This window comes from Aulonocara sp. 'chitande type north' Nkhata Bay, linkage group LG2, assembly GCF_057382095.1.
Source record: "Aulonocara sp. 'chitande type north' Nkhata Bay isolate Kocher_YH1m ecotype deep benthic linkage group LG2, A_spYH_male_GT1.1, whole genome shotgun sequence".
Taxonomy (NCBI): Eukaryota; Metazoa; Chordata; class Actinopteri; order Cichliformes; family Cichlidae; genus Aulonocara; species Aulonocara sp. 'chitande type north' Nkhata Bay.
Window position 1 is genome coordinate 26,824,161 of NC_141345.1, and position 24,753 is coordinate 26,848,913.

At 41.2% G+C, this 24,753-nt stretch overlaps 1 protein-coding gene and 1 pseudogene across 11 annotated transcripts in view; both read left to right on the forward strand.

Moving 5' to 3' along the window:
- Positions 1–24,753, forward strand: part of LOC147338011 (protocadherin alpha-C2-like) — a 196,890-nt gene that overhangs the window by 98,008 nt on the left and 74,129 nt on the right. The window contains exon 1 of one of the 11 annotated variants that reach the window (XM_086313897.1): positions 3,835–6,377. The exons of 5 other annotated variants lie outside the window; for them this stretch is intronic. In XM_086313897.1, coding sequence (XP_086170023.1) covers positions 3,996–6,377 — 2,382 coding nt within the window. In that variant the 5' untranslated portion in view covers positions 3,835–3,995. Of the gene's footprint in view, positions 1–3,834; positions 6,378–7,088; positions 9,592–10,504; positions 13,006–13,832; positions 16,363–17,153; positions 19,660–20,515; positions 23,001–24,753 lie in introns of those variants that run through there. 5 more of the 11 variants (XM_086313879.1, XM_086313886.1, XM_086313943.1 and 2 more) reach the window with 5 other exon arrangements.
- Positions 641–3,259, forward strand: LOC147338015 (protocadherin alpha-3 pseudogene; annotated as a pseudogene).

Sequence of the window (24,753 nt, forward strand, 5' to 3'; positions counted from 1 at the left end):
AAGAAAATTTCATTAAAAGATAAATAAAGAAGCCATTGATGTGGGTGCAGAAGAAGAAACTGTACTATTTTTTATGGTTTAGGGAGGGTTTTTTTGTTTGTTTGTTTTTTACTGTTTTTGTTTGTTTGCTTGCTTGTTTGTTTGTTTTTACGCACTCTTAGGGAAAAAATACATACAAATTTGTAGACATGATAAAACTTGTGGTGCAATTCACACATTGCTATATAGGCATGGCTGAATGCTAAAAATTTCAGGCAGCCTCCAACTTTTTATCCGTTTATTAAGCTCACATTAGTAGTTAATAGAATCTACAAATAACTCTTAAATTGAATGGAACAAAGAGGTTTAGTGGAAAAAGGTAGAGTAACGTGGGATGCGATGTATTTGATACTATCACTTTCTACAAGGACACTCATTCAGGTGTTGTCCATGGTGCAGAGAAGAGTTGTTCCGATTTCTGATGTTAAGCTTTTCAGATACCTTTGGTGTGACCTGATGGCTGCAGGAGAAGCAACTGTTTTCACTGGCCTCTGCATTGCGCTCTTTTCACCACGTGGCGTCGCTGTTGGTCCATTAGTTACAGCCCTGCTCTTTAATAGAACTTGGCCCCTCCCGTTTACAAGCGATATGAACGATTTCTGTCTTTGTTATAAGACTCAAACGACGGTGGAACAAACAGAATACTACAGTCAAAAAGCTCCCTGATCGTCCATTCTTTCCTAAATATCTGAATGCCACTGGAGCTCAAATTTATGCTTTGTTCACATTGAACAGAGATGTCGCCCTTTAAATTGAGCTATTTTGGGATGTATTTGTGCCTTTTTTTACTGGATGTTTACTGGCAGACTGTGGCTGGGCAGCTCTCCTATTCAATCTCAGAGGAGGTAAACCCGGGGACTCCTGTTGGGAATATCGCTAAGGATCTAAACCTGAATTCACAAGAGTTGGAATCTCGTATGTTTCAAATCGTTACTGGATCAAAGAGAAAATTTTTCGAGGTAAATCTAAAGACTGGTGTTCTGTATGTCAGTGAGAGAATAGACAGAGAGGAGCTCTGCTCGGAGGAACTAAAATGTCCAGTAAGTGTAGAAGCCGTAATAAATAACCCATTGAAGCTTTATCGTATTGATGTAGAGATCTTAGATGTAAACGACAATGCTCCTTTGTTTACAACCAAACTGCAAAATTTATATATTGCAGAGAGCACATTGCCTGGAGTGAAATTTGAATTATCCGAAGCAACTGATGCGGATATGGGGAAAAACGGAGTAAGCACTTACAAATTAAGCCAAAATGAAAAATTTTCGTTGGCCGTGCACAAAGCAGGTGACCGTGTGTCTGCTGAGTTGGTGCTGCAGAAAGCCTTAGACCGAGAAAAGCAGGCAGTCATCACTATGACACTGACAGCTGTAGATGGAGGGACCCCACCGAAATCCGGCACCTCGCAACTCGTTATTAATGTATTAGACAATAATGATAATATTCCGATCTTTAGTGAATCCTTGTATAAAACAAAAATTCCAGAAAACATTCCACTGGGGTTAAAGGTAATCACAGTGAACGCCACTGATGCAGATGAGGGTTTAAACAGTGAGATTGTATATTCGCTGAGAAGCAAAGACCAAGATCACGTACTTGATATATTTGAAATTGAACCTCAGACTGGTGTCATTAAGGTCAAAGGGAAAATAGACTTTGAAGAGAGGAGGGCTTTTGAGGTACGTGTTGTGGCCAGTGATAAAGGGCATCCTCCGATGTCCGCTCACTGTAAAGTGCTGGTAGAAGTGGTGGACTTAAATGATAATGCTCCTGAGATCACGGTGACGTCATTACATAGGAAGGTAAAAGAGGATGCTCCTGTAGGCACCGCAGTTGCACTTGTATCTGTCCTCGATAAAGACGGTGGAAAAAACGGTGATGTGGAGATCCAAATTAAAAACAAAGCGCCATTCAAACTCGAAACTAACTACAAAAATTATTATTCGCTGTTAGTTGATGGACCTCTGGACAGGGAGAAATTCTCTATTTACAATGTCAATATAATCGCTAATGACAAAGGGATTCCACCACTTACCAGCACAAGTGTAGTTTCCATACACGTTTCTGATGTCAATGATAATGCACCTCTGTTCACGGAGGCCGTAATTGATGTTTATGTGAATGAGAACAGTCCAGTGGGAGCAGTCATTAAAAGAGTGACTGCAACTGATGCAGACATAGACCAAAATAGCCAAATCAGCTATTCATTGTTAAAAATTGGCAATAACCAGCTGCTGTTATCTACAATGATTAATATCAACTCGGAGACAGGAGATATAATCAGCCTGCAGTCTTTTAACTACGAGGAGTTAAAAACATTCCAGTTTAAAGTTCAGGCCACAGACTCTGGTGTTCCTCCGCTCAGCAGCAACGTGACTGTGAACGTTTTACTCCTCGATCAAAATGACAACAGTCCCACGATTCTCGCGCCATATTCTGAGCATGGCTCCGTTAATAGTGAGAACATCCCCTACGCTGCTGAAGCGGGATACTTTGTGGCAAAGATCAGGGCTGTAGACGCAGACTCTGGATACAATGCGCTGCTTTCTTATCACCTGTCTGAGCCCAATGGAAACAACCTGTTCAGGATCGGAACCAGCACCGGGGAGATCAGGACTAAGAGGAGAATGAGTGACAATGACCTGAAAACTCACCCCTTGGTGGTCTTGGTCTCTGATAACGGAGAACCCTCCCTGTCAACTACTGTGTCTATTGATGTGGTGGTGGTTGAAAGCACGGCTGAAATCCAGACTCCGTTCAGACATGTGCCTGTAAAGGAGGACAGCTTCTCGGATTTGAACCTGTATCTGTTGATCGCCATTGTGTCGGTGTCCGTCTTCTTTCTGCTCAGCCTCATCACTTTAATAGCAGTCAGATGCCACAGGACAGACGGCACTTTCAGCAGGTACAGCGCCCCCATGATCACCACCCACCCTGACGGGAGCTGGTCTTACTCTAAAGCTACTCAGCAGTATGACGTGTGTTTCAGCTCAGACACGCTCAAGAGTGACGTGGTGGTTTTCCCCGCCTCGTTTCCACCTGTAGATGCAGAATTGATCAGTATTAACGAAGGAGACACTTTTACCAGAACTCAGACTTTACCTACCAAAGAAAAGGTGAGTCCATGAAATTTTAAAATACTTGCATATTGTCATTCCTCGTCATTGCAGATTAAACGGTACCATTTTTTCTTATCTTAGCATGGTGTATCTTCTGATTTAAACTAGATTCCAAATATATATATGCTTCAGCTTTAAAACGTTTAGTTGTGCCAATTTAATAATATCCATCATTTGGACAGCAGTGCGTTCATGTAGCTGTCCATGGTGCTGGTGTAGGCATTCTAGTATATATAAAAATGTGATCTGAATGCCGCAACAATTATAATAATAATTAAGTCACATTTCTGATATGTGCATTGCTCTTTGTCTCTGGTTACTCAAAGGATAGACAGATAGCACATTAAGCTGATATACGCCTTGACAATTGTATTATTCATATTTGCTCATATTTTCATGTTTTGTGAAAAGGAGATAAGGCAAGTTTTAATTCAATTTGGTTTATATATATGCTACACCTGTCTTTAAATAAATATATAAGGGAGCTGGACATTATTTGCCATTACCAGATTGGCATCTTGATGCATTTATCTTGAAGGCTCAAACGAACTTATGAGATTGTTTTGTGATAATGTAGTATTTTTAAATGACCACATGGGGACATTGTAGACCATCACATTTTCATAGTGCTGTTGGTTGTTCGAAGCTCCTCCTAGATTTAGATGATGGTGACGATGATGCTTTGCAGGGCTTTGTTACAAGAGGGGCAGTATGAGAATACATTGTGCGATCATCGCTTTGTCCTTTACTTCTTATATACACGGAAATCTGGATTCTGCCACTCTAATTTCACCTTGAAGACTACGATCCATATGCTGTGCTCGCACAGGATAGAAAATGTCGACAGGGAGGATACGCAGTTCTTTTGGGATTTATGTAGTCGTTGTTCTTTTGGATTGCTGCTGGCAAGTGGTGACTGGGCAGCTCTCTTACTCTGTATCAGAGGAGGTAAACCCGGGGACTACTGTGGGAAATCTCGCTAAAGATCTAAATCTTAACGTGCATGACTTGAGGACGCGTATGTTTCAGATTGTTAGCGGATCAAAGAGAAATTATTTCGATATAAATTTGAAAACGGGTAGTCTCTATGTCAGTGAAAGAATCGACCGTGAGGAGCTTTGCGCAAAAGCTGCAATATGTACTATTAGCGTAGAGGCCGTGATCAACAATCCACTGAAGCTTTATCGTTTAGATGTAAATGTAGTCGATATTAATGATAATGTGCCACATTTTCCTGAGAATTTGCAGTATCTTAATATTGCGGAAAGTACTGTGCCAGGGGGGAAATTTGGATTTATAGGGGCATCGGATCTTGACGTTGGAAAGAATGACGTTAGTTCATACAAGTTGAGTCAAAATGATTACTTTTCTTTAGAGGTCCACAAAGGAAGGGATAGTGTGTCTGCCGAGCTGGTGCTACAGAAAGCTCTAGACCGAGAAATACAACCTACTGTTAATCTTACCGTGACTGCTATCGACAGCGGAAACCCACCCAAGTCAGGAACATTGCAAATCATTGTAAATGTTTTAGACATTAATGACAACGCTCCGGTTTTCAGTAGGGCTTTGTATAAAACACAGATTCATGAAAATCTACCAATGGGTAAAACAATTATATTTTTAAATGCAACAGACGCAGATGACGGATTAAATGCTGAAACTGAATATTCTTTTAGAAGTAAAGGTCAGGATCATGTTTTAAATGTATTTCAAATAGACTCTAAAACGGGAGCGATTTCAATTAAAGGTAAAATCGATTACGAAGAAAGTTCTGCATTTGAGATTCATGCTGAGGCGACTGACAAAGGCCAGCCTCCGATGTCTGCTCATTGCAAAGTGTTGGTAGAAGTGCTGGATCTAAATGACAACGCTCCTGAGATCACGGTAACGTCACTACTAAATACAGTGAAAGAAGACGCGGAAGTAGGTGCAGCCATTGCACTTGTCTCGGTTTTGGATAAAGATGGTGGGAATAACGGGGCAGTGAAAGCTGTGATTGCAAATGAGACTCCATTTAAACTGGACACAAACTATAGAAATTATTACTCTTTAGTGGTTACTGGTCCGCTTGACAGAGAAACTACAAACGAGTACAATGTTACTATAATAGCAACTGATGAAGGAGCTCCTCCTCTCTCCAGCACCAGCATAATTAGTGTTCACGTTTCTGATGTCAATGACAACTCGCCTCGCTTCTCTGATCCGATACTTAATATTTATGTTAAAGAAAACAGTCCAGTAGGAGCAGTCATTAAAACTCTGACTGCAACTGATGCTGATGTCGATAAAAATGGTCAAGTGAGCTATTCTTTTTTAAAAAGCAGCAGTGACTCACTACCGTTTCCTACAATGATTAATATCAACTCAGAGACAGGAGATATAATCAGTCTGCAGTCTTTTAACTACGAGGAGTTAAAAACATTCCAGTTTAAAGTTCAGGCCACAGACTCTGGTGTTCCTCCGCTCAGCAGCAACGTCACTGTCAACGTTTTAATCCTGGATGAAAATGACAACAGTCCCACGATTCTCGCGCCATATTCTGAGCATGGCTCCGTTAACAGTGAGAGCATCCCCTATTCTGCTGAAGCGGGATACTTTGTGGCAAAGATCAGGGCTGTAGACGCAGACTCTGGATACAACGCGCTGCTTTCTTATCACCTGTCTGAGCCCAAAGGAAACAACTTGTTCAGGATCGGAACCAGCACCGGGGAGATCAGGACTAAGAGGAGAATGAGTGACAATGACCTCAAAACTCACCCCTTGGTGATCTTGGTCTCTGATAACGGAGAACCCTCCCTGTCAACTACTGTGTCTATTGATGTGGTGGTGGTTGAAAGCACGGCTGAAATCCAGACTCCGTTCAGACATGTGCCTGTAAAGGAGGACAGCTTCTCGGATTTGAACCTGTATCTGCTGATCGCCATTGTGTCGGTGTCCGTCTTCTTTCTGCTCAGCCTCATCACTTTAATAGCAGTCAGATGCCACAGGACAGATGGCACTTTCAGCAGGTACAGCGCCCCCATGATCACCACCCACCCTGACGGGAGCTGGTCTTACTCTAAAGCTACTCAGCAGTATGACGTATGTTTCAGCTCAGACACGCTCAAGAGTGACGTGGTGGTTTTCCCCGCCTCGTTTCCACCTGTAGATGCAGAACTGATCAGTATTAACGAAGGAGACACTTTTACCAGAACTCAGACTTTACCTACCAAAGAAAAGGTGAGTCCATGAAATTTTAAAATACTTGCATATTGTCATTCCTCGTCATTGCAGATTAAACGGTACCATTTTTTCTTATCTTAGCATGGTGCATCTTCTGATTTAAACTAGATTCCAAATATATATATGCTTCAGCTTTAAAACGTTTAGTTGTGCCAATTTAATAATATCCATCATTTGGACAGCAGTGCGTTCATGTAGCTGTCCATGGTGCTGGTGTAGGCATTCTAGCATATATAAAAATGTGATCTGAATGCCGCAACAATTATAATAATAATTAAGTCACATTTCTGATATGTGCATTGCTCTTTGTCTCTGGTTACTCAAAGGATAGACAGATAGCACATTAAGCTGATATACGCCTTGACAATTGTATTATTCATATTTGCTCATATTTTCATGTTTTGTGAAAAGGAGATAAGGCATGTTTTAATTCAATTTGGTTTATATATATGCTACACCTGTAAATATATAAGGGAGCTTGACATTATTTGCCATTACCAGATTGGCATCTTGATGCATTTATCTTGAAGGCTTAAACGAACTTATGAGATTGTTTTGTGATAATGTAGTATTTTTAAATGACCACATGGGGACATTGTAGACCATCACATTTTCATAGTGCTCTTGGTTGTTCGAAGCTCCTCCTAGATTTAGATGATGGTGACGATGATGCTTTGCAGGGCTTTGTTACAAGAGGGGCAGTATGAGAATACATTGTGCGATCATCGCTTTGTCCTTTACTTCTTATATACACGGAAATCTGGATTCTGCCACTCTAATTTCACCTTGAAGACTACGATCCATATGCTGTGCTCGCACAGGATAGAAAATGTCGACAGGGAGGATACGCAGTTCTTTTGGGATTTATGTAGTCGTTGTTCTTTTGGATTGCTGCTGGCAAGTGGTGACTGGGCAGCTCTCTTACTCTGTATCAGAGGAGGTAAACCCGGGGACTACTGTGGGAAATCTCGCTAAAGATCTAAATCTTAACGTGCATGACTTGAGGACGCGTATGTTTCAGATTGTTAGCGGATCAAAGAGAAATTATTTCGATATAAATTTGAAAACGGGTAGTCTCTATGTCAGTGAAAGAATCGACCGTGAGGAGCTTTGCGCAAAAGCTGCAATATGTACTATTAGCGTAGAGGCCGTGATCAACAATCCACTGAAGCTTTATCGTTTAGATGTAAATGTAGTCGATATTAATGATAATGTGCCACATTTTCCTGAGAATTTGCAGTATCTTAATATTGCGGAAAGTACTGTGCCAGGGGGGAAATTTGGATTTATAGGGGCATCGGATCTTGACGTTGGAAAGAATGACGTTAGTTCATACAAGTTGAGTCAAAATGATTACTTTTCTTTAGAGGTCCACAAAGGAAGGGATAGTGTGTCTGCCGAGCTGGTGCTACAGAAAGCTCTAGACCGAGAAACACAGCCTACTGTTAATCTTACAGTGACTGCTGTCGACAGCGGAAACCCACCCAAGTCAGGAACATTGCAAATCATTGTAAATGTCTTAGACAATAATGACAACGCTCCGGTTTTCAGTAGGGCTTTGTATAAAACACAGATTCATGAAAATCTACCAATGGGTAAAACAATTATATTTTTAAATGCAACAGACGCAGATGACGGATTAAATGCTGAAACTGAATATTCTTTTAGAAGTAAAGGTCAGGATCATGTTTTAAATGTGTTTCAAATAGACTCTAAAACGGGAGCGATTTCAATTAAAGGTAAAATCGATTACGAAGAAAGTTCTGCATTTGAGATTCATGCTGAGGCGACTGACAAAGGCCAGCCTCCGATGTCTGCTCATTGCAAAGTGTTGGTAGAAGTGCTGGATCTAAATGACAACGCTCCTGAGATCACGGTAACGTCACTACTAAATACAGTGAAAGAAGACGCGGAAGTAGGTGCAGCCATTGCACTTGTCTCGGTTTTGGATAAAGATGGTGGGAATAACGGGGCAGTGAAAGCTGTGATTGCAAATGAGACTCCATTTAAACTGGACACAAACTATAGAAATTATTACTCTTTAGTGGTTACTGGTCCGCTTGACAGAGAAACTACAGACGAGTACAATGTTACTATAATAGCAACTGATGAAGGAGCTCCTCCTCTCTCCAGCACCAGCATAATTAGTGTTCACGTTTCTGATGTCAATGACAACTCGCCTCGCTTCTCTGATCCGATACTTAATATTTATGTTAAAGAAAACAGTCCAGTAGGAGCAGTCATTAAAACTCTGACTGCAACTGATGCTGATGTCGATAAAAATGGTCAAGTGAGCTATTCTTTTTTAAAAAGCAGCAGTGACTCACTACCGTTTCCTACAATGATTAACATCAACTCAGAGACAGGAGATATAATCAGCCTGCAGTCTTTTAACTACGAGGAGTTAAAAACATTCCAGTTTAAAGTTCAGGCCACAGACTCTGGTGTTCCTCCGCTCAGCAGCAACGTCACTGTCAACGTTTTAATCCTGGATGAAAATGACAACAGTCCCACGATTCTCGCGCCATATTCTGAGCATGGCTCCGTTAACAGTGAGAGCATCCCCTATTCTGCTGAAGCGGGATACTTTGTGGCAAAGATTAGGGCTGTAGACGCAGACTCTGGATACAATGCGCTGCTTTCTTATCACCTGTCTGAGCCCAAAGGAAACAACCTGTTCAGGATCGGAACCAGCACCGGGGAGATCAGGACTAAGAGGAGAATGAGTGACAATGACCTCAAAACTCACCCCTTGGTGGTCTTGGTCTCTGATAACGGAGAACCCTCCCTGTCAGCTACTGTGTCTATTGATGTGGTGGTGGTTGAAAGCACGGCTGAAATCCAGACTCAGTTCAGACATGTGCCTGTAAAGGAGGACAGCTTCTCGGATTTGAACCTGTATCTGCTGATCGCCATTGTGTCGGTGTCCGTCATCTTTCTGCTCAGCCTCATCACTTTAATAGCAGTCAGATGCCACAGGACAGACGGCACTTTCAGCAGGTACAGCGCCCCCATGATCACCACCCACCCTGACGGGAGCTGGTCTTACTCTAAAGCTACTCAGCAGTATGACGTGTGTTTCAGCTCAGACACGCTCAAGAGTGACGTAGTGGTTTTCCCCGCCTCGTTTCCACCTGTAGATGGAGAACTGATCAGTATTAACGGAGGAGACACTTTTACCAGGACTCAGACTTTACCTACCAAAGAGAAGGTAAGAAATTAGCAAAAACAATGCAATGCATAAATCCATGCCTTGGGTAATCTCCATGTTTTGTTTGCTTATTGTTGTTGTTGTTTTTTTTAAGTGGAATATGTTAGTACTAACTTCACAAACTATTTAAAGATGTGATTTTTCTTTATCGGTTTGGAGTTGAGTTGAAATGTACAGTTGTTAATAAGCCAAAATAAACAAAGTTCATGAGCCTTTCAAGTTTAGACAGAACGTTATTGTCGCTATCCGTGGTGCTGAAATCAGAAAGGTGCAAGTTGCCGGTCATTTGGAGGGTGCATCAGGGGACTTAATTGGGGCACGGTCGACAAAGACAAGTGTTTTCCCTGGAAACTTGACATACAATTCATGATAGATCTTTTTACTTAGTGGAGAATGGTGTAAAGTTTGTTTTATCGCATTTAGCAAGGTTATTCGACCGCTTATTCAATCACCTTCGCTCTCATACTTTTAGAAATTAGGAAAATGTGTTTATTTTATGTCATAATAGTAGTAAGTTCTTGCTGTATCTTTCTTGTGTCGAAATATTTTCAATAAGGTCTGTCAATTCTAACTCGTGTACTTTTAGACGGGGTATCACCAAGAGGAAAGTTATGATTTTTTTTTTCTTTGTTAACTGAGAATTAATCAGAATGGGAAAAGGAAAAAAATCCTTTGAAATTCACCATAACATATAAGTTAACAGGGTTATGCTCATAATTAATGAGAAGTTGATCGACTTGGACGGGTGGGTAGTCATTTAATTGTTGCTGTTCCTAAAGCTTAAATGCAGTTACTTTACATTACCAGATGGTGGCACTGAAGACCATGACATCTAGATGTTATTTCTAAAGGCATAAGACTCCACCCAGAAACAGAGGATGATCTTTCTCTGGGCTTTGTAACAAAGAGGCGCAGAGCGAGAGAGAAAGGGCGAAAAATTTATCAGGCTGACTTGTTGTGATTGCCTTTGTTTGCGGATATCTGACGGTTGCTGGTGGACACAAAGTGTGCCTGATTTCGGTGGATTTAATCATGCATTTCCCAACAAAAACAGATATTTTGCGGGCTTATTCTGTGGCCGTGCTGCTGAATTATTGCTGGGAAGCGGTGTCTGGACAGCTCTCGTACTCTGTATCGGAGGAGGAAAATACTGGGACATCTGTTGGAAATATTGCCAAAGATCTAAATCTCAATGTACAGGATTTAGAGTCTCGTAGGTTTCAGATTGTTAGTGGATCACAGAAGAAGTATTTCGATGTGAATTTAAAAACTGGTGTTCTTTATGTCAGCGAAAGAATCGACCGCGAGGAGCTTTGTGGAAGGGCTTCAAAATGTACTGTCAATGTAGAGGCGGTGATCAACGTCCCGCTGAAGCTTTATCGCTTAGAGATAAATATAAAAGATATAAACGACAACGCACCAGTTTTCTCTGAGAAGCTGCAGTCACTTGATGTTCCAGAAAATACTTTACCGGGAGTCAAATTTGGACTGATAGAGGCATCAGATTTGGATGTCGGTAAAAACGGTGTTAATACATATAAACTTAGTAATAACGACTATTTTACATTAGATATTCATAAAGGAGAAGACAGCGTGTCTGCTGAGTTAGTACTGCAGAAATCGTTAGACAGAGAGCAGGATTCTGTTATAAAACTCACGCTGACTGCAGTAGACGGAGGAAACCCACCCAAGTCAGGGACATCGCTTATTATCATTTCCGTGATGGATACTAATGACAACCATCCCGTGTTCAGTAAGTCTTTGTACAAAATTAAAATTCCTGAAAACTTGTCCAGTGGGTCGACAGTGATTACGCTGAATGCAACAGACACAGATGAGGGTTCCAACAGTGAAATTGAATATTCTTTGAGAAAAAAAGGCCAAGATCATATTTTAGATTTATTTGAAATTAATTCAAAAACGGGAGTGATTTCAGTTAAGGGTAAAGTCGATTATGAAAAAAATCGTGCATTTGAGATCCATGCGGAGGCAAGTGACAAGGGTCAGCCTCCGATGTCTGCTCATTGCAAAGTGTTGGTAGAAGTGCTGGATCTAAATGACAACGCTCCTGAGATCACGGTAACGTCACTACTAAATACAGTGAAAGAAGACGCGGAAGTAGGTGCAGCCATTGCGCTTGTCTCGGTTTTGGATAAAGATGGTGGGAATAACGGGGCAGTGAAAGCTGTGATTGCAAATAAGACTCCATTTAAACTGGACACAAACTATAGAAATTATTACTCTTTAGTGGTTACTGGTCCGCTTGACAGAGAAACTACAGACGAGTACAATGTTACTATAATAGCAACTGATGAAGGAGTTCCTCCTCTCTCCAGCACCAGCATAATTAGTGTTCACGTTTCTGATATCAATGACAACTCGCCTCGCTTCTCTGATCCGATACTTAATATTTATGTTAAAGAAAACAGTCCAGTAGGAGCAGTCATTAAAACTCTGACTGCAACTGATGCTGATGTCGATAAAAATGGTCAAGTGAGCTATTCTTTTTTAAAAAGCAGCAGTGACTCACTACCGTTTCCTACAATGATTAACATCAACTCTGAGACTGGAGATATAATCAGCCTGCAGTCTTTTAACTACGAGGAGTTAAAAACTTTCCAGTTTAAAGTTCAGGCCACAGACTCTGGTGTTCCTCCGCTCAGCAGCAACGTCACTGTCAACGTTTTAATCCTGGATGAAAATGACAACAGTCCCACGATTCTCGCGCCATATTCTGAGCATGGCTCCGTTAACAGTGAGAGCATCCCCTATTCTGCTGAAGCGGGATACTTTGTGGCAAAGATCAGGGCTGTAGACACAGACTCTGGATACAACGCGCTGCTTTCTTATCACCTGTCTGAGCCCAAAGGAAACAACTTGTTCAGGATCGGAACCAGCACCGGGGAGATCAGGACTAAGAGGAGAATGAGTGACAATGACCTCAAAACTCACCCCTTGGTGGTCTTGGTCTCTGATAACGGAGAACCCTCCCTGTCAGCTACTGTGTCTATTGATGTGGTGGTGGTTGAAAGCACGGCTGAAATCCAGACTCAGTTCAGACATGTGCCTGTAAAGGAGGACAGCTTCTCGGATTTGAACCTGTATCTGCTGATCGCCATTGTGTCGGTGTCCGTCATCTTTCTGCTCAGCCTCATCACTTTAATAGCAGTCAGATGCCACCAGACAGACGGCACTTTCAGCAGGTACAGCGCCCCCATGATCACCACCCACCCTGACGGGAGCTGGTCTTACTCTAAAGCTACTCAGCAGTATGACGTGTGTTTCAGCTCAGACACGCTCAAGAGTGACGTAGTGGTCTTCCCCGCCCCGTTTCCACCTGTAGATGGAGAACTGATCAGTATTAACGAAGGAGACACTTTTACCAGGACTCAAACTTTACCTAACAAAGAGAAGGTAAGCGCATATTGGTCTTAAATATCCTGGAATGTTATTTATTGTGCAAAACCACGGTCGAGAACAGAGTATGAATCAATAGGGGTTCACCCGAATTAAATTAAAAGAACTTAATTGCCACGAAAAAAATGGGGATAAATCCAGTTCAAGTTAACTAATAAAATAAATCACTTGGATATATTTTGTTAGGCTTCTTTTACGCATACTCATAGTTTGTGGTATTTACTTCTAGCAAAAGATGTGCAGATTTTGAATCATACCCTAAACGTTGTTCTTCATGGTACTGAACGGACGATTATCCACGATGCCAACATGCTGGGCAGTTATACTGTACTTTAAATAATGTCTCGCTAAACATGTGTTCGAGTATTCATATCCTGGCTTTGTTAACCTTAACATGTTGCAGCAATGTATATTCAAAACAATTCTGAAAAAAAACCTCTTTTTACATGGCTTGGTTCTGTTAATTTCTCAGTTTTGTATTGTAAATATTTTTATTGTCTGAATAATGCTGAAGGTATCATATATTAGTATATGTCTATGAGAGTTCATTCATAATTTTTTTATAAATGTATGAATTTAAAAAAAACCCTGAATGATAACAGTATTCAGAATAATGCCAGAATGGCAGCACGTCATGGTTGTTGTTCCTCAAAGCACACAACTGTTTAGCTAGATAATTAAGGACACTTAATTTCCTGATATTGAATGCACTTCTGGAAAATGTCCACACGGGGACATTGTAGACCATCAGATTTGAATTTCGTCTTTGGTGTCTCGGACTCCTCCCAGAGTGTATTTTTCTGGAATTCAGACAAAGAGAATCGGAGGGCGAAAGAGAACGGTGCGACAACCATTTTCTGATTCATGGGAGATGAGTCAAAAAGCATCACTCTCATGTCTTACTCTGTTTAATTGTTTGAATTTGTTAATGTAATATACGGGTTTGAATTAATCCGCTTCCCGGTGAATGTAAGAATGAATATACTGGGCAAATCGAGCTGTATATGGATATATCTCGTCTTCGTGCTGCTGGATTGTTACTCTGAAACGGTTTCTGGGCAGCTCTCTTACTCCGTCTCAGAGGAGGTGAATCTGGGGACTGTTGTCGGAAATGTCGCGAAAGATCTGAACATCAATGTCCAGGATTTGGAGCCCCGCATGTTTCAAATCGTTACTGGATCAAAGAGGAAATATTTCGAGGTAAATCTAAAAACTGGAGCCCTCTATGTTAACGGGAGAATAGATCGAGAAGAGCTTTGTGGTAATGACGCCAAATGCTCACTCAGTGTAGAAGCTGTTATTAATAATCCACTGAAACTGTACCGTATGGAAATTACGATTTTAGATGTAAATGATAATTCTCCTTTATTTGAGAGTACGTTGCAATCAATGAACATTACTGAGAGCACAGCGGCGGGAGCAAAATTTCCTCTGCATCAAGCTCACGATGCTGACGTGGGTAAAAACACTGTAAACACCTACAGGCTGAGTCAAAATGAACATTTCTCTCTTGATGCACACAAAGTTCAGGGTGTAACTCCTGAGATGGTGCTTCAGAAAGTTTTAGACAGGGAAAAACAGTCTGTGATTACGCTCACACTGACTGTCATCGATGGGGGAACACCTGCTAAATCCGGAAGCATGACAATAATAGTTAATGTACTGGACGTTAATGACAATCCTCCCGTTTTCAGCCAAAGGTTGTATAAAGCTAGAGTCTACGAAAATGTTAAAATAGGCACATCAATAATTACATTAAATGCGACTGATTTAGATGAAGGACAAAATGGAAAAGTGATATATTCATTTAGTGAAGTTGGTCAGGGGAAACAAACTAATTCATTTGTTATAGATGAGAAAACAGGAACTGTAACGAATAAAAGGAATATTGACTATGAAGAAAGTAATGCTTTTGAACTTCGAGTACAAGCCAGTGATGGAGCCTCTTCCCCTCTCACGTCACATGCCAAATTACTGATTGAGGTTTTAGATGTTAATGACAACCCACCTGAAATTTCAGTCACATCGTTATTGAACACTGTTAAAGAGGATGCATCAGTTGAAACAGCCATTGCTCTTGTTTCAGTATTTGATAAAGATGGAGGTAAAAATGGGATGGTGACATGTAAAATTTCCAATAATGTTCCTTTTAAATTGGAGTCAAATTATAAGAATTCATATTCATTAGTTGTAGACGGTCCTCTTGACCGAGAGACTGCACCTCAGTACAACATCAGCATCACTGCTACTGATGAGGGCAGCCCACCTCTCTCCAGCACGAGTGTTATAACTGTTCATGTGTCAGATGTAAATGACAACAAACCTCAGTTTTCAGAAAGTGTGATCAACATCTACGTGAAAGAAAACAGTCCAGTAGGAGCAGTTATTAAAACAGTGACAGCAGTTGATGCAGATATTGATCGAAATAGTCAGGTGAGTTATTCCTTTTTACAAAGCAGTAGTGACTCAGTGCCGTTTTCTACATTATTAAACATCAACTCAGAGACTGGAGATATAATCAGCCTGCAGTCTTTTAACTATGAGGAGTTAAAAACGTTCCAGTTTAAAGTTCAGGCCACAGACTCTGGTGTTCCTCCGCTCAGCAGCAACGTCACTGTCAACGTTTTAATTCTGGATGAAAATGACAACAGTCCCACGATTCTCACGCCATACTCTGAGCACGGCTCTGTAAACAGTGAGAACATCCCCTATTCTGCTGAAGCGGGATACTTTGTGGCAAAGATCAGGGCTGTAGACGCAGACTCTGGATACAATGCGCTGCTTTCTTATCACCTGTCTGAGCCCAAAGGAAACAACCTGTTCAGGATCGGAACCAGCACCGGGGAGATCAGGACTAAGAGGAGATTGAGTGACAATGACCTCAAAACTCACCCCTTGGTGGTCTTGGTCTCTGATAACGGAGAACCCTCCCTGTCAGCTACTGTGTCGGTTGATGTGGTGGTGGTTGAAAGCACGGCTGAAATCCAGACTCAGTTCAGACATGTGCCTGTAAAGGAGGACAGCTTCTCGGATTTGAACCTGTATCTGCTGATCGCCATTGTGTCGGTGTCCGTCATCTTTCTGCTCAGTCTCATCACTTTAATAGCAGTCAGATGCCACAGGACAGACGGAACTTTCAGCAGGTACAGCGCCCCCATGATCACCACCCACCCTGATGGGAGCTGGTCTTACTCTAAAGCTACTCAGCAGTATGACGTGTGTTTCAGCTCAGACACGCTCAAGAGTGACGTAGTAGTTTTCCCCGCCCCGTTTCCACCTGTAGATGGAGAACTGATCAGTATTAACGAAGGAGACACTTTTACCAGGACTCAGACTTTGCCTAACAAAGAGAAGGTAAGGAAGTATTACATTTCGTATTCACTGCTGCACTTCTTCGTTTGGAAATCTTAAAAGCCTAATGTAATTTATCTTCATCTCGTAGTTTTTATCATCTTTAGCAATACATTTACACACTTCTTAGCTGTGACTAAAATAATACAAATGCGAAGAAATTACTGTTGCTGAGTTTACAGCACGACAGGATCTTCTCCAACTCTGTGTTGTTGTTCTCTTTTCTGTTGTAACGTGAATTTTTCATGGCAGTTTCGCATTATCACGCATTTGTCGCTCTCCGTGGTGCTCAACGTATGTGTCCTTGTCGGGTTCACGTGCACGGTTAAGGATGTGTTTTGACATATTTAGTAGACGTTAAACAACGTATCACAACATCGATAACGTTTTTAAACATACCCCTATATATTTAACATTTGTGCTCGCTTCTCTATTCACTTTAAACAAACAAGTGTATTTGCCCAATTATTTTTTAAATTTAGCATTTAAAATATCACATACCTTAACATCTTTCCATAATAAAATGTTAATTGTAATCATCCGTTTAACTGATGAACTATTATTTCTAACCTTTAATCTAGTGATTTATACTACTCTTTTTAAACACTAGGAATATACAGTGCACCATTGTCCGCTGGTTTTGCTGACGTGTAATGTAGTTAGAGCAAGTGACCACGTAGGGACGGTACAGACCGTCACATTTAGACGTTCTGGTCGATGACTTCGGGCCCCTCCCATCCTACGTTCAGCAAATGATGCATTTGTGTGCTTTGTTACAAAGAGAGCTCGGAAGAGAACGAACGGTGGTCTTTATTTGAGAAGATAGAGAAGATTGCTTTGGAATAATTATACATTCATTTCCATTTATTGGTTGCTGTAACATATTATCTGGAGTATTGTGCCTTCGCCTGCTGTGTAAATATGCTTTTACCGCATAGAAGAAGCTTTCTGTGGATTAATCTGTTATTCGTGCTGCTGGATTGTTATTGGGAAACGGTTTCTGGGCAGCTCTCTTTCTCCGTCTCAGAGGAGGTGAATCTGGGGACTGTTGTCGGAAATGTCGCGAAAGATCTGAACATCAATGTCCAGGATTTGGAGCATCGCATGTTTCAGATCGTTGCTGGATCGAAGAAAAAATATTTCGAGGTAAATCTAAAAACTGGAGCCCTCTATGTTAACGAGAGAATAGATCGAGAGGAGCTTTGTGGTAATGACGCCAAATGTTCACTAATTGCAGAAGCTGTTATTAATAATCCACTGAAACTGTACCGTATAGAAATAAATGTTTTGGATGTGAATGACAATTCACCCTCATTTCTCAGCACATCCCAGACAATTAATATTACCGAGAACACAGCGGTAGGAACAAAATTTCTGCTGAAACGAGCTCACGATGGAGACGTTGGAAAAAACTCTATAAATGCCTACAAACTGAGTCAAAATGAACATTTCTCTCTAAATACACTTAAAGGGGGTAGCATAACAGTCGAATTGGTGCTTCAGAAAGTTTTAGACAGAGAAAAACAATCTGTGATCAAACTCATACTAATTGCAATTGATGGTGGAACACCTCCTAAATCTGGAAGTATGACCATTATAGTAAATGTCTTAGACATTAATGACAATCCTCCTGTCTTTAGTCAAATGCTGTATAAAGTCAGCATACATGAGAATGTGAATATTGGGACTTCAATAATCACCCTGAATGCGACTGATTTAGATGATGGAAAAAATGGGCAAATATCGTATTATTTTATGGAAATAGACGAAGGAAAACAAACAGATGTGTTTTCTATAGATGAACAAACAGGGACTGTAACAAATAAAAGGAATATTAACTTTGAAGAAAATAATGCTTTTGAACTTCGAGTGAAAGCCAGTGATGGAGCTTCCTCGCCTATGAGTTCACATGCTAAATTACTGATTGAAGTATTAGATGTTAATGACAACGCACCTGAAATTTCAGTCACATCACTGTTGAACACTGTTAAAGAGGATGCATCAGTTGGCACAGCCATTGCTCTTGTTTCAGTATTTGATAAAGATGGAGGGAAAAATGGGATGGTGACATGTAAAATTTCTAATAATGTTCCTTTTAAATTGGAGTCAAATTATAAGAATTCATATTCATTAGTTGTGGACGGTCCTCTTGACCGAGAGACTGCACCTCAGTACAACATCAGCATCACTGCTACTGATGAGGGCAGCCCACCACTCTCCAGCACGAGTGTTATAACTGTTCATGTGTCAGATGTAAATGACAACAAACCTCAGTTTTCAGAAAGTGTGATCAACGTCTACGTGAAAGAAAACAGTCCAGTAGGAGCAGTTATTAAAACAGTGACAGCAGCTGATGCAGACATTGATCGAAATAGTCAGGTGAGCTATTCCTTTTTACAAAGCAACAGTGACTCAGTGCCACTATCTACATTATTAAACATCAACTCAGAGACTGGTGATATAATCAGTCTTCAGTCTTTTAACTATGAGGAGTTAAAAACTTTCCAGTTTAAAGTTCAGGCCACAGACTCTGGTGTTCCTCCACTCAGCAGCAACGTGACTGTTAACGTTTTAATCTTGGATGAAAATGACAACAGTCCCACGATTCTCACGCCATATTCTGAGCATGGCTCCGTTAACAGTGAGAGCATCCCCTATTCTGCTGAAGCGGGATACTTTGTGGCAAAGATCAGGGCTGTAGACGCAGACTCTGGATACAATGCGCTGCTTTTTTATCACCTGTCTGAGCCCAAAGGAAACAACCTGTTCAGGATCGGAACCAGCACCGGGGAGATCAGGACTAAGAGGAGATTGAGTGACAATGACCTCAAAACTCACCCCTTGGTGGTCTTGGTCTCTGATAACGGAGAACCCTCCCTGTCAGCTACTGTGTCTATTGATGTGGTGGTGGTTGAAAGCACGGCTGAAATCCAGACTCAGTTCAGACATGTGCCTGTAAAGGAGGACAGCTTCTCGGATTTGAACCTGTACCTGCTGATCGCCATTGTGTCGGTGTCCGTCATCTTTCTGCTCAGCCTCATCACTTTAATAGCAGTCAGATGCCACAGGACAGACGGCGCTTTCAGCAGGTACAGCGCCCCCATGATCACCAACCACCCTGACGGGAGCTGGTCTTACTCTAAAGCTACTCAGCAGTATGACGTGTGTTTCAGCTCAGACACGCTCAAGAGTGACGTAGTAGTCTTCCCCGCCCCGTTTCCACCTGTAGATGGAGAACTGATCAGTATTAACGGAGGAGACACTTTTACCAGGACTCAGACTTTGCCTAACAAAGAAAAGGTAAGAACACAGTGTTTATAACAGCTTACAATTTTACACAAAAGAAGCGCGTCATCTTACACTGAACTCGTCTACATGTGGTTAATTTCTCCTGCTTTCAAAGATTACCCTTTACAACTGTCCGCAGCTTTAAGCCAGTCTTTTCCATTTAAATACTCGCTGTTTAAATGCCGCAGAAGAGAAGCCAGTATGCGGATAAGGAGCTTTTGGTGGTTTTGTTTAAAATTAATATAATCACTGCAAGTGAGAATATTTATTTGATTTTCCTTTCAGATTGTTTCATATATATTTGCGTAGTTCATTATTGTTTTAGGGTTCGTTTCCTTCTTGTTTGCGTTTATTTTTTCGTTCATCGTTGCCTTGTTGCTCTTTGACAGTCATTTCACTCGATGTTGTAATAACTCAGATTTTGCTTGTGTCCTTACAATTTCTTTCAATATACCCTTTGCATATACCTAAAACACAGCGACATTTTGTGAATACGCCGTTTTTGACACACTGCAATGGGTTTCACGCCTTAGATGGTATATTTCAGTTAAAGGCTGAAACAAGCGAAAAACAAACAAATATATTCTAAAATTAAAACAAATAAATAAGACAGTGTTATACACTAACAATATAAGCAGTGTTTTATTTTCCTAACAAATCAACCTGATGTTTTCTGGTTCTGTAAAACTGGACTGATGATATTTATTTTATTTTCCCTTGGTTTCTGTTGTAATTGGTGTATAGAGCCATAAGAGGGCGGTGTAGACCATAAATCAGAGACATAAGTCCCGAGGCCCCTCCCAGATTGATAACGTAATGATGTCTTGTTGGGCTGTGACACAAAGAAACAGAAGCACGGAGAAAGGCTCGAGCATGATCTGCGCTGAGGATGAAGCAGAAGAAAATTGATAACATTTCCTGTCAATATTTGGCATAAACGGGACCCGTTTAAAGTTGGTTTGATGTCATTTTGGATTATGGCTTCAATTAACACAAGTCCTGCGGTGATATACTTTTTTTTTGTCCTGCTGGATTTTTATTCGGAAACGGCGTCCGGGCAGCTCTCGTACTCGATATCAGAAGAGGTGAATCGAGGGACTTCTGTAGGAAACATAGCCAAGGATCTAAACCTAGATGTCCATGAGCTGGAGCCTCGCATGTTTCAGATCGTTAGCGGATCAAAGAGAAAATATTTCGAGGTAAATCTAAAGACGGGCGTTCTCTTTGTCAGTGATAGGATAGACAGAGAGGAGCTCTGTGGAAAGGCCACGAAATGCACACAGAGCGTGGAGGCTGTGATAAATGCCCCACTCAAGCTATATCGCTTAGAAATAAATATTCTAGATGTTAATGATAATTATCCAGCTTTCAGTACTGACTCGCAAAGTATTGAAATAGCAGAAAGCACATTACCCGGGACTAAATTTCTTGTATTGTCAGCCTTTGATGCCGATGTGGGGAAAAATGGCATCAGTATGTACAAATTAAGTGCAAATGAACACTTTTCATTAGCAGCGAATAAAGGAGAGAGCGTATCTGCTGAACTAGTCCTCCAGAAACCTTTAGACCGAGAAAAACAACCAGTAATAAGACTCACGCTGACTGCTGTAGACGGCGGAACACCACCGAAATCCGGAACCTCACAGTTAATAATCAATATCTTAGACAATAATGATAACGTCCCAATATTTACCAAACCACTGTATAAAACAAGTGTCACTGAAAACACGCCGCCAGGCACATCAGTGATAACTGTGACGGCGACAGACAGTGATGAAGGGCCAAACGGGGAAATTTCATATTCACTAAGCAGCAAGGACCAAGACCATGTTCTCAATATATTTCAAATTGATGAGCACACGGGATTATTGACAGTCAAGGGGAAGATTGACTTTGAAGAGCACCCGGCTTTTGAAATCCGCGTGCAAGCTTCTGATAAAGGCTCTCCTCAAATGACAGCACAGTGCAAAGTATTAATAGAAGTAGTGGATTTAAATGACAATAGCCCTGAAATTTCTGTAACCACCCTCAGTAACACTGTAAAAGAGGATGCAAAAATAGGTACTGCTATTGCACTTGTGTCAGTTGTGGACAGAGATGGGGGTAAAAACGGAATAGTCCACTGTGATATTAAAAGTGAAAGCCCCTTTAAGTTACAAACGAATTATAAAAATTACTACTCCTTGGTAGTAGATGGTCAGCTAGACAGAGAGAGTCATTCTCAATATAATATCACTATCACAGCTAAAGACGATGGAATCCCAGCTCTCACAAGTACGAAGGATTTTAATGTTTATGTTTCAGATGTCAATGACAACCCCCCTAAGTTTTCAGACACTGTGTTCAATGTATATTTAAAGGAAAACAGTCCACTGGGAGCTACTCTGCAACGAGTATCTGCACTGGATGTAGATATTGATCAAAATGGACAGGTAACCTATTCCATTGTTGAGAGTAAAAGTAACTCCTTGCCAATCTCGACAATGGTAAATGTAAACTCTAAGACTGGAGATATAATCAGTCTGCAGTCTTTTAACTATGAGGAGTTAAAAACGTTCCAGTTTGAAGTTCAGGCCACAGACTCTGGTGTTCCTCCACTCAGCAGCAACGTGACTGTTAACGTTTTAATCCTGGATGAAAATGACAACAGTCCCACGATTCTCACGCCATATTCTGAGCACGGCTCCGTTAACAGTGAGAACATCCCCTATTCTGCTGAAGCGGGATACTTTGTAGCAAAGATCAGGGCTGTAGACGCAGACTCTGGATACAATGCGCTGCTTTCTTATCACCTGTCTGAGCCCAAAGGAAACAACCTGTTCAGGATCGGAACCAGCACCGGGGAGATCAGGACTAGGAGGAGAATGAGTGACAATGACCTCAAAACTCACCCCTTGGTGGTCTTGGTCTCTGATAACGGAGAACCCTCCCTGTCAGCTACTGTGTCTGTTGATGTGGTGGTGGTTGAAAGCACGGCTGAAATCCAGACTCCGTTCAGACATGTGCCTGTAAAGGAGGACAGCTTCTCGGATTTGAACCTGTATCTGCTGATCGCCATTGTGTCGGTGTCCGTCATCTTTCTGCTCAGCCTCATCACTTTAATAGCAGTCAGATGCCACAGGACAGACGGCACTTTCAGCAGGTACAGCGCCCCCATGATCACCACCCACCCTGACGGGAGCTGGTCTTACTCTAAAGCTACTCAGCAGTATGACGTGTGTTTCAGCTCAGACACGCTCAAGAGTGACGTAGTAGTCTTCCCCGCCCCGTTTCCACCTGTAGATGGAGAACTGATCAGTATTAACGAAGGAGACACTTTTACCAGGACTCAGACTTTACCTAACAAAGAAAAGGTAAGCATATGGATGAATTAAGTATTTCTAATTGCGCATCTTGTGTGATGGGTGTAAATTAACGGCCAATGGATAAAGTTTTCTTAAGCTATCTAATTTTTGGTCTATCCTGCCCAAGTAGGGAAAAAAAACTGCAATTTGACTTAAATACAGAAATACTACGAGTGTAGTACCTTGGAATAAACTGTAACTAGCTCTGGTTTCTTGTGATGCTTTTCCCATCTAAATAAGTGGTGCATGATGGATCATATTTTTTTCCTTGCAAATTTCAGAACACTTGGGGATTTGGTGCATCCAACTGTCTTGTGGGGTTTGGAACACGGCAGTCTTCAACGTAGCACAGTAGAATAAAACTCTACTTTTAATGTCTTACATTGGATTTTTAAATCCAATTTAAATTTAAATTTAAAAATTTTTTGTGTAGCCAGAGTGACGTTCTAACTGAGAACGGTAAGGAGCATCGAGAAATCATGCATGTTACTCCCAGAAACGTGTGGAATACATGTTAATTAATGAATTTTTCAATCAGCAAATAATGAGGCAGATGTGCTTTTTTGCATTCATGTAGAGTATTTTCAGATTAAATCGCAATTTTTATATTCAGTATCCCTGGACTTTGTGTGTGATAGGACTCCATAGACGTGAAAAAAGACTGATCTGATGAACCCTGAAAAACGAAAAAAAAAAAGTTTATCGATTTTTTTTGTGTCGGAAATTGTCTTCGAATTTCAAAGCTCTTTAGTGCAGGAAAATCGCTCAGCAGTTTTCTTTAGTTAGCTTTAGTGTGAAAACACCTTCCTGAAAAATGAGTGGAATGACATGCGGTCACAATGTTGGTGAATGTGGTGAATGTTTCAGCGTAAAAGCAGTAGGACTGGCATCTAAACTGCTGTAGAACTGAAGTGTAATGACATGTTGGAAGTTGAGTGCAGTCCTTCCGATTGTCCACACGGGGACATTGTAGACCATCACATTTAAATTCTCTCTGTAGGGTCTCGGTGCTCCTCCCAGATTCAGAGGATGATGATGTCTCTCAGGCGATTCAGACAAAGAGATTTAGAGGGCGAACGAGAACGGGAATGAACACTGATTATGTTTATAGGAAATATGCCAGAATAAACGTGGGCGCCTTTGGTTTTTTATAAGGTTTGATTGTTTCATGATAAACGCCGTGACTATTTTACACCTTTTCTTGTTGAATGTAATTATGACTGGATCCGGCAGATCGAGCTGTGTGTGGATATATCTCGTCTTCGTGCTGCTGGATTGTTACTCTGAAACGGTTTCTGGGCAGCTCTCTTACTCCGTCTCAGAGGAGGTGAATCTGGGGACTGTTGTCGGAAATGTCGCGAAAGATCTGAGCATCAATGTCCAGGATTTGGAGCCCCGCATGTTTCAGATCGTTGCTGGATCAAAGAGGAAATATTTCGAGGTAAATCTAAAAACTGGAGCCCTCTATGTTAACGAGAGAATAGATCGAGAGGAGCTTTGCGGTGATGAGCCCAAATGCTCACTCAGTGTAGAAGCTGTTATTAATAACCCTCTGAAACTGTATCGTATTGAAATTATTATTTTAGATGTGAATGATAATTCCCCTTCATTTGAAAGCACGTCACAAGAAATCGACATTTCTGAGAACACAGCGGAAGGAATGAAATTTCCTCTGCATCAAGCACACGATGCAGACGTGGGAAAAAATTCTGTAAATACCTACAAGCTGAGTCAAAATGAATATTTTTCATTGACTACACAT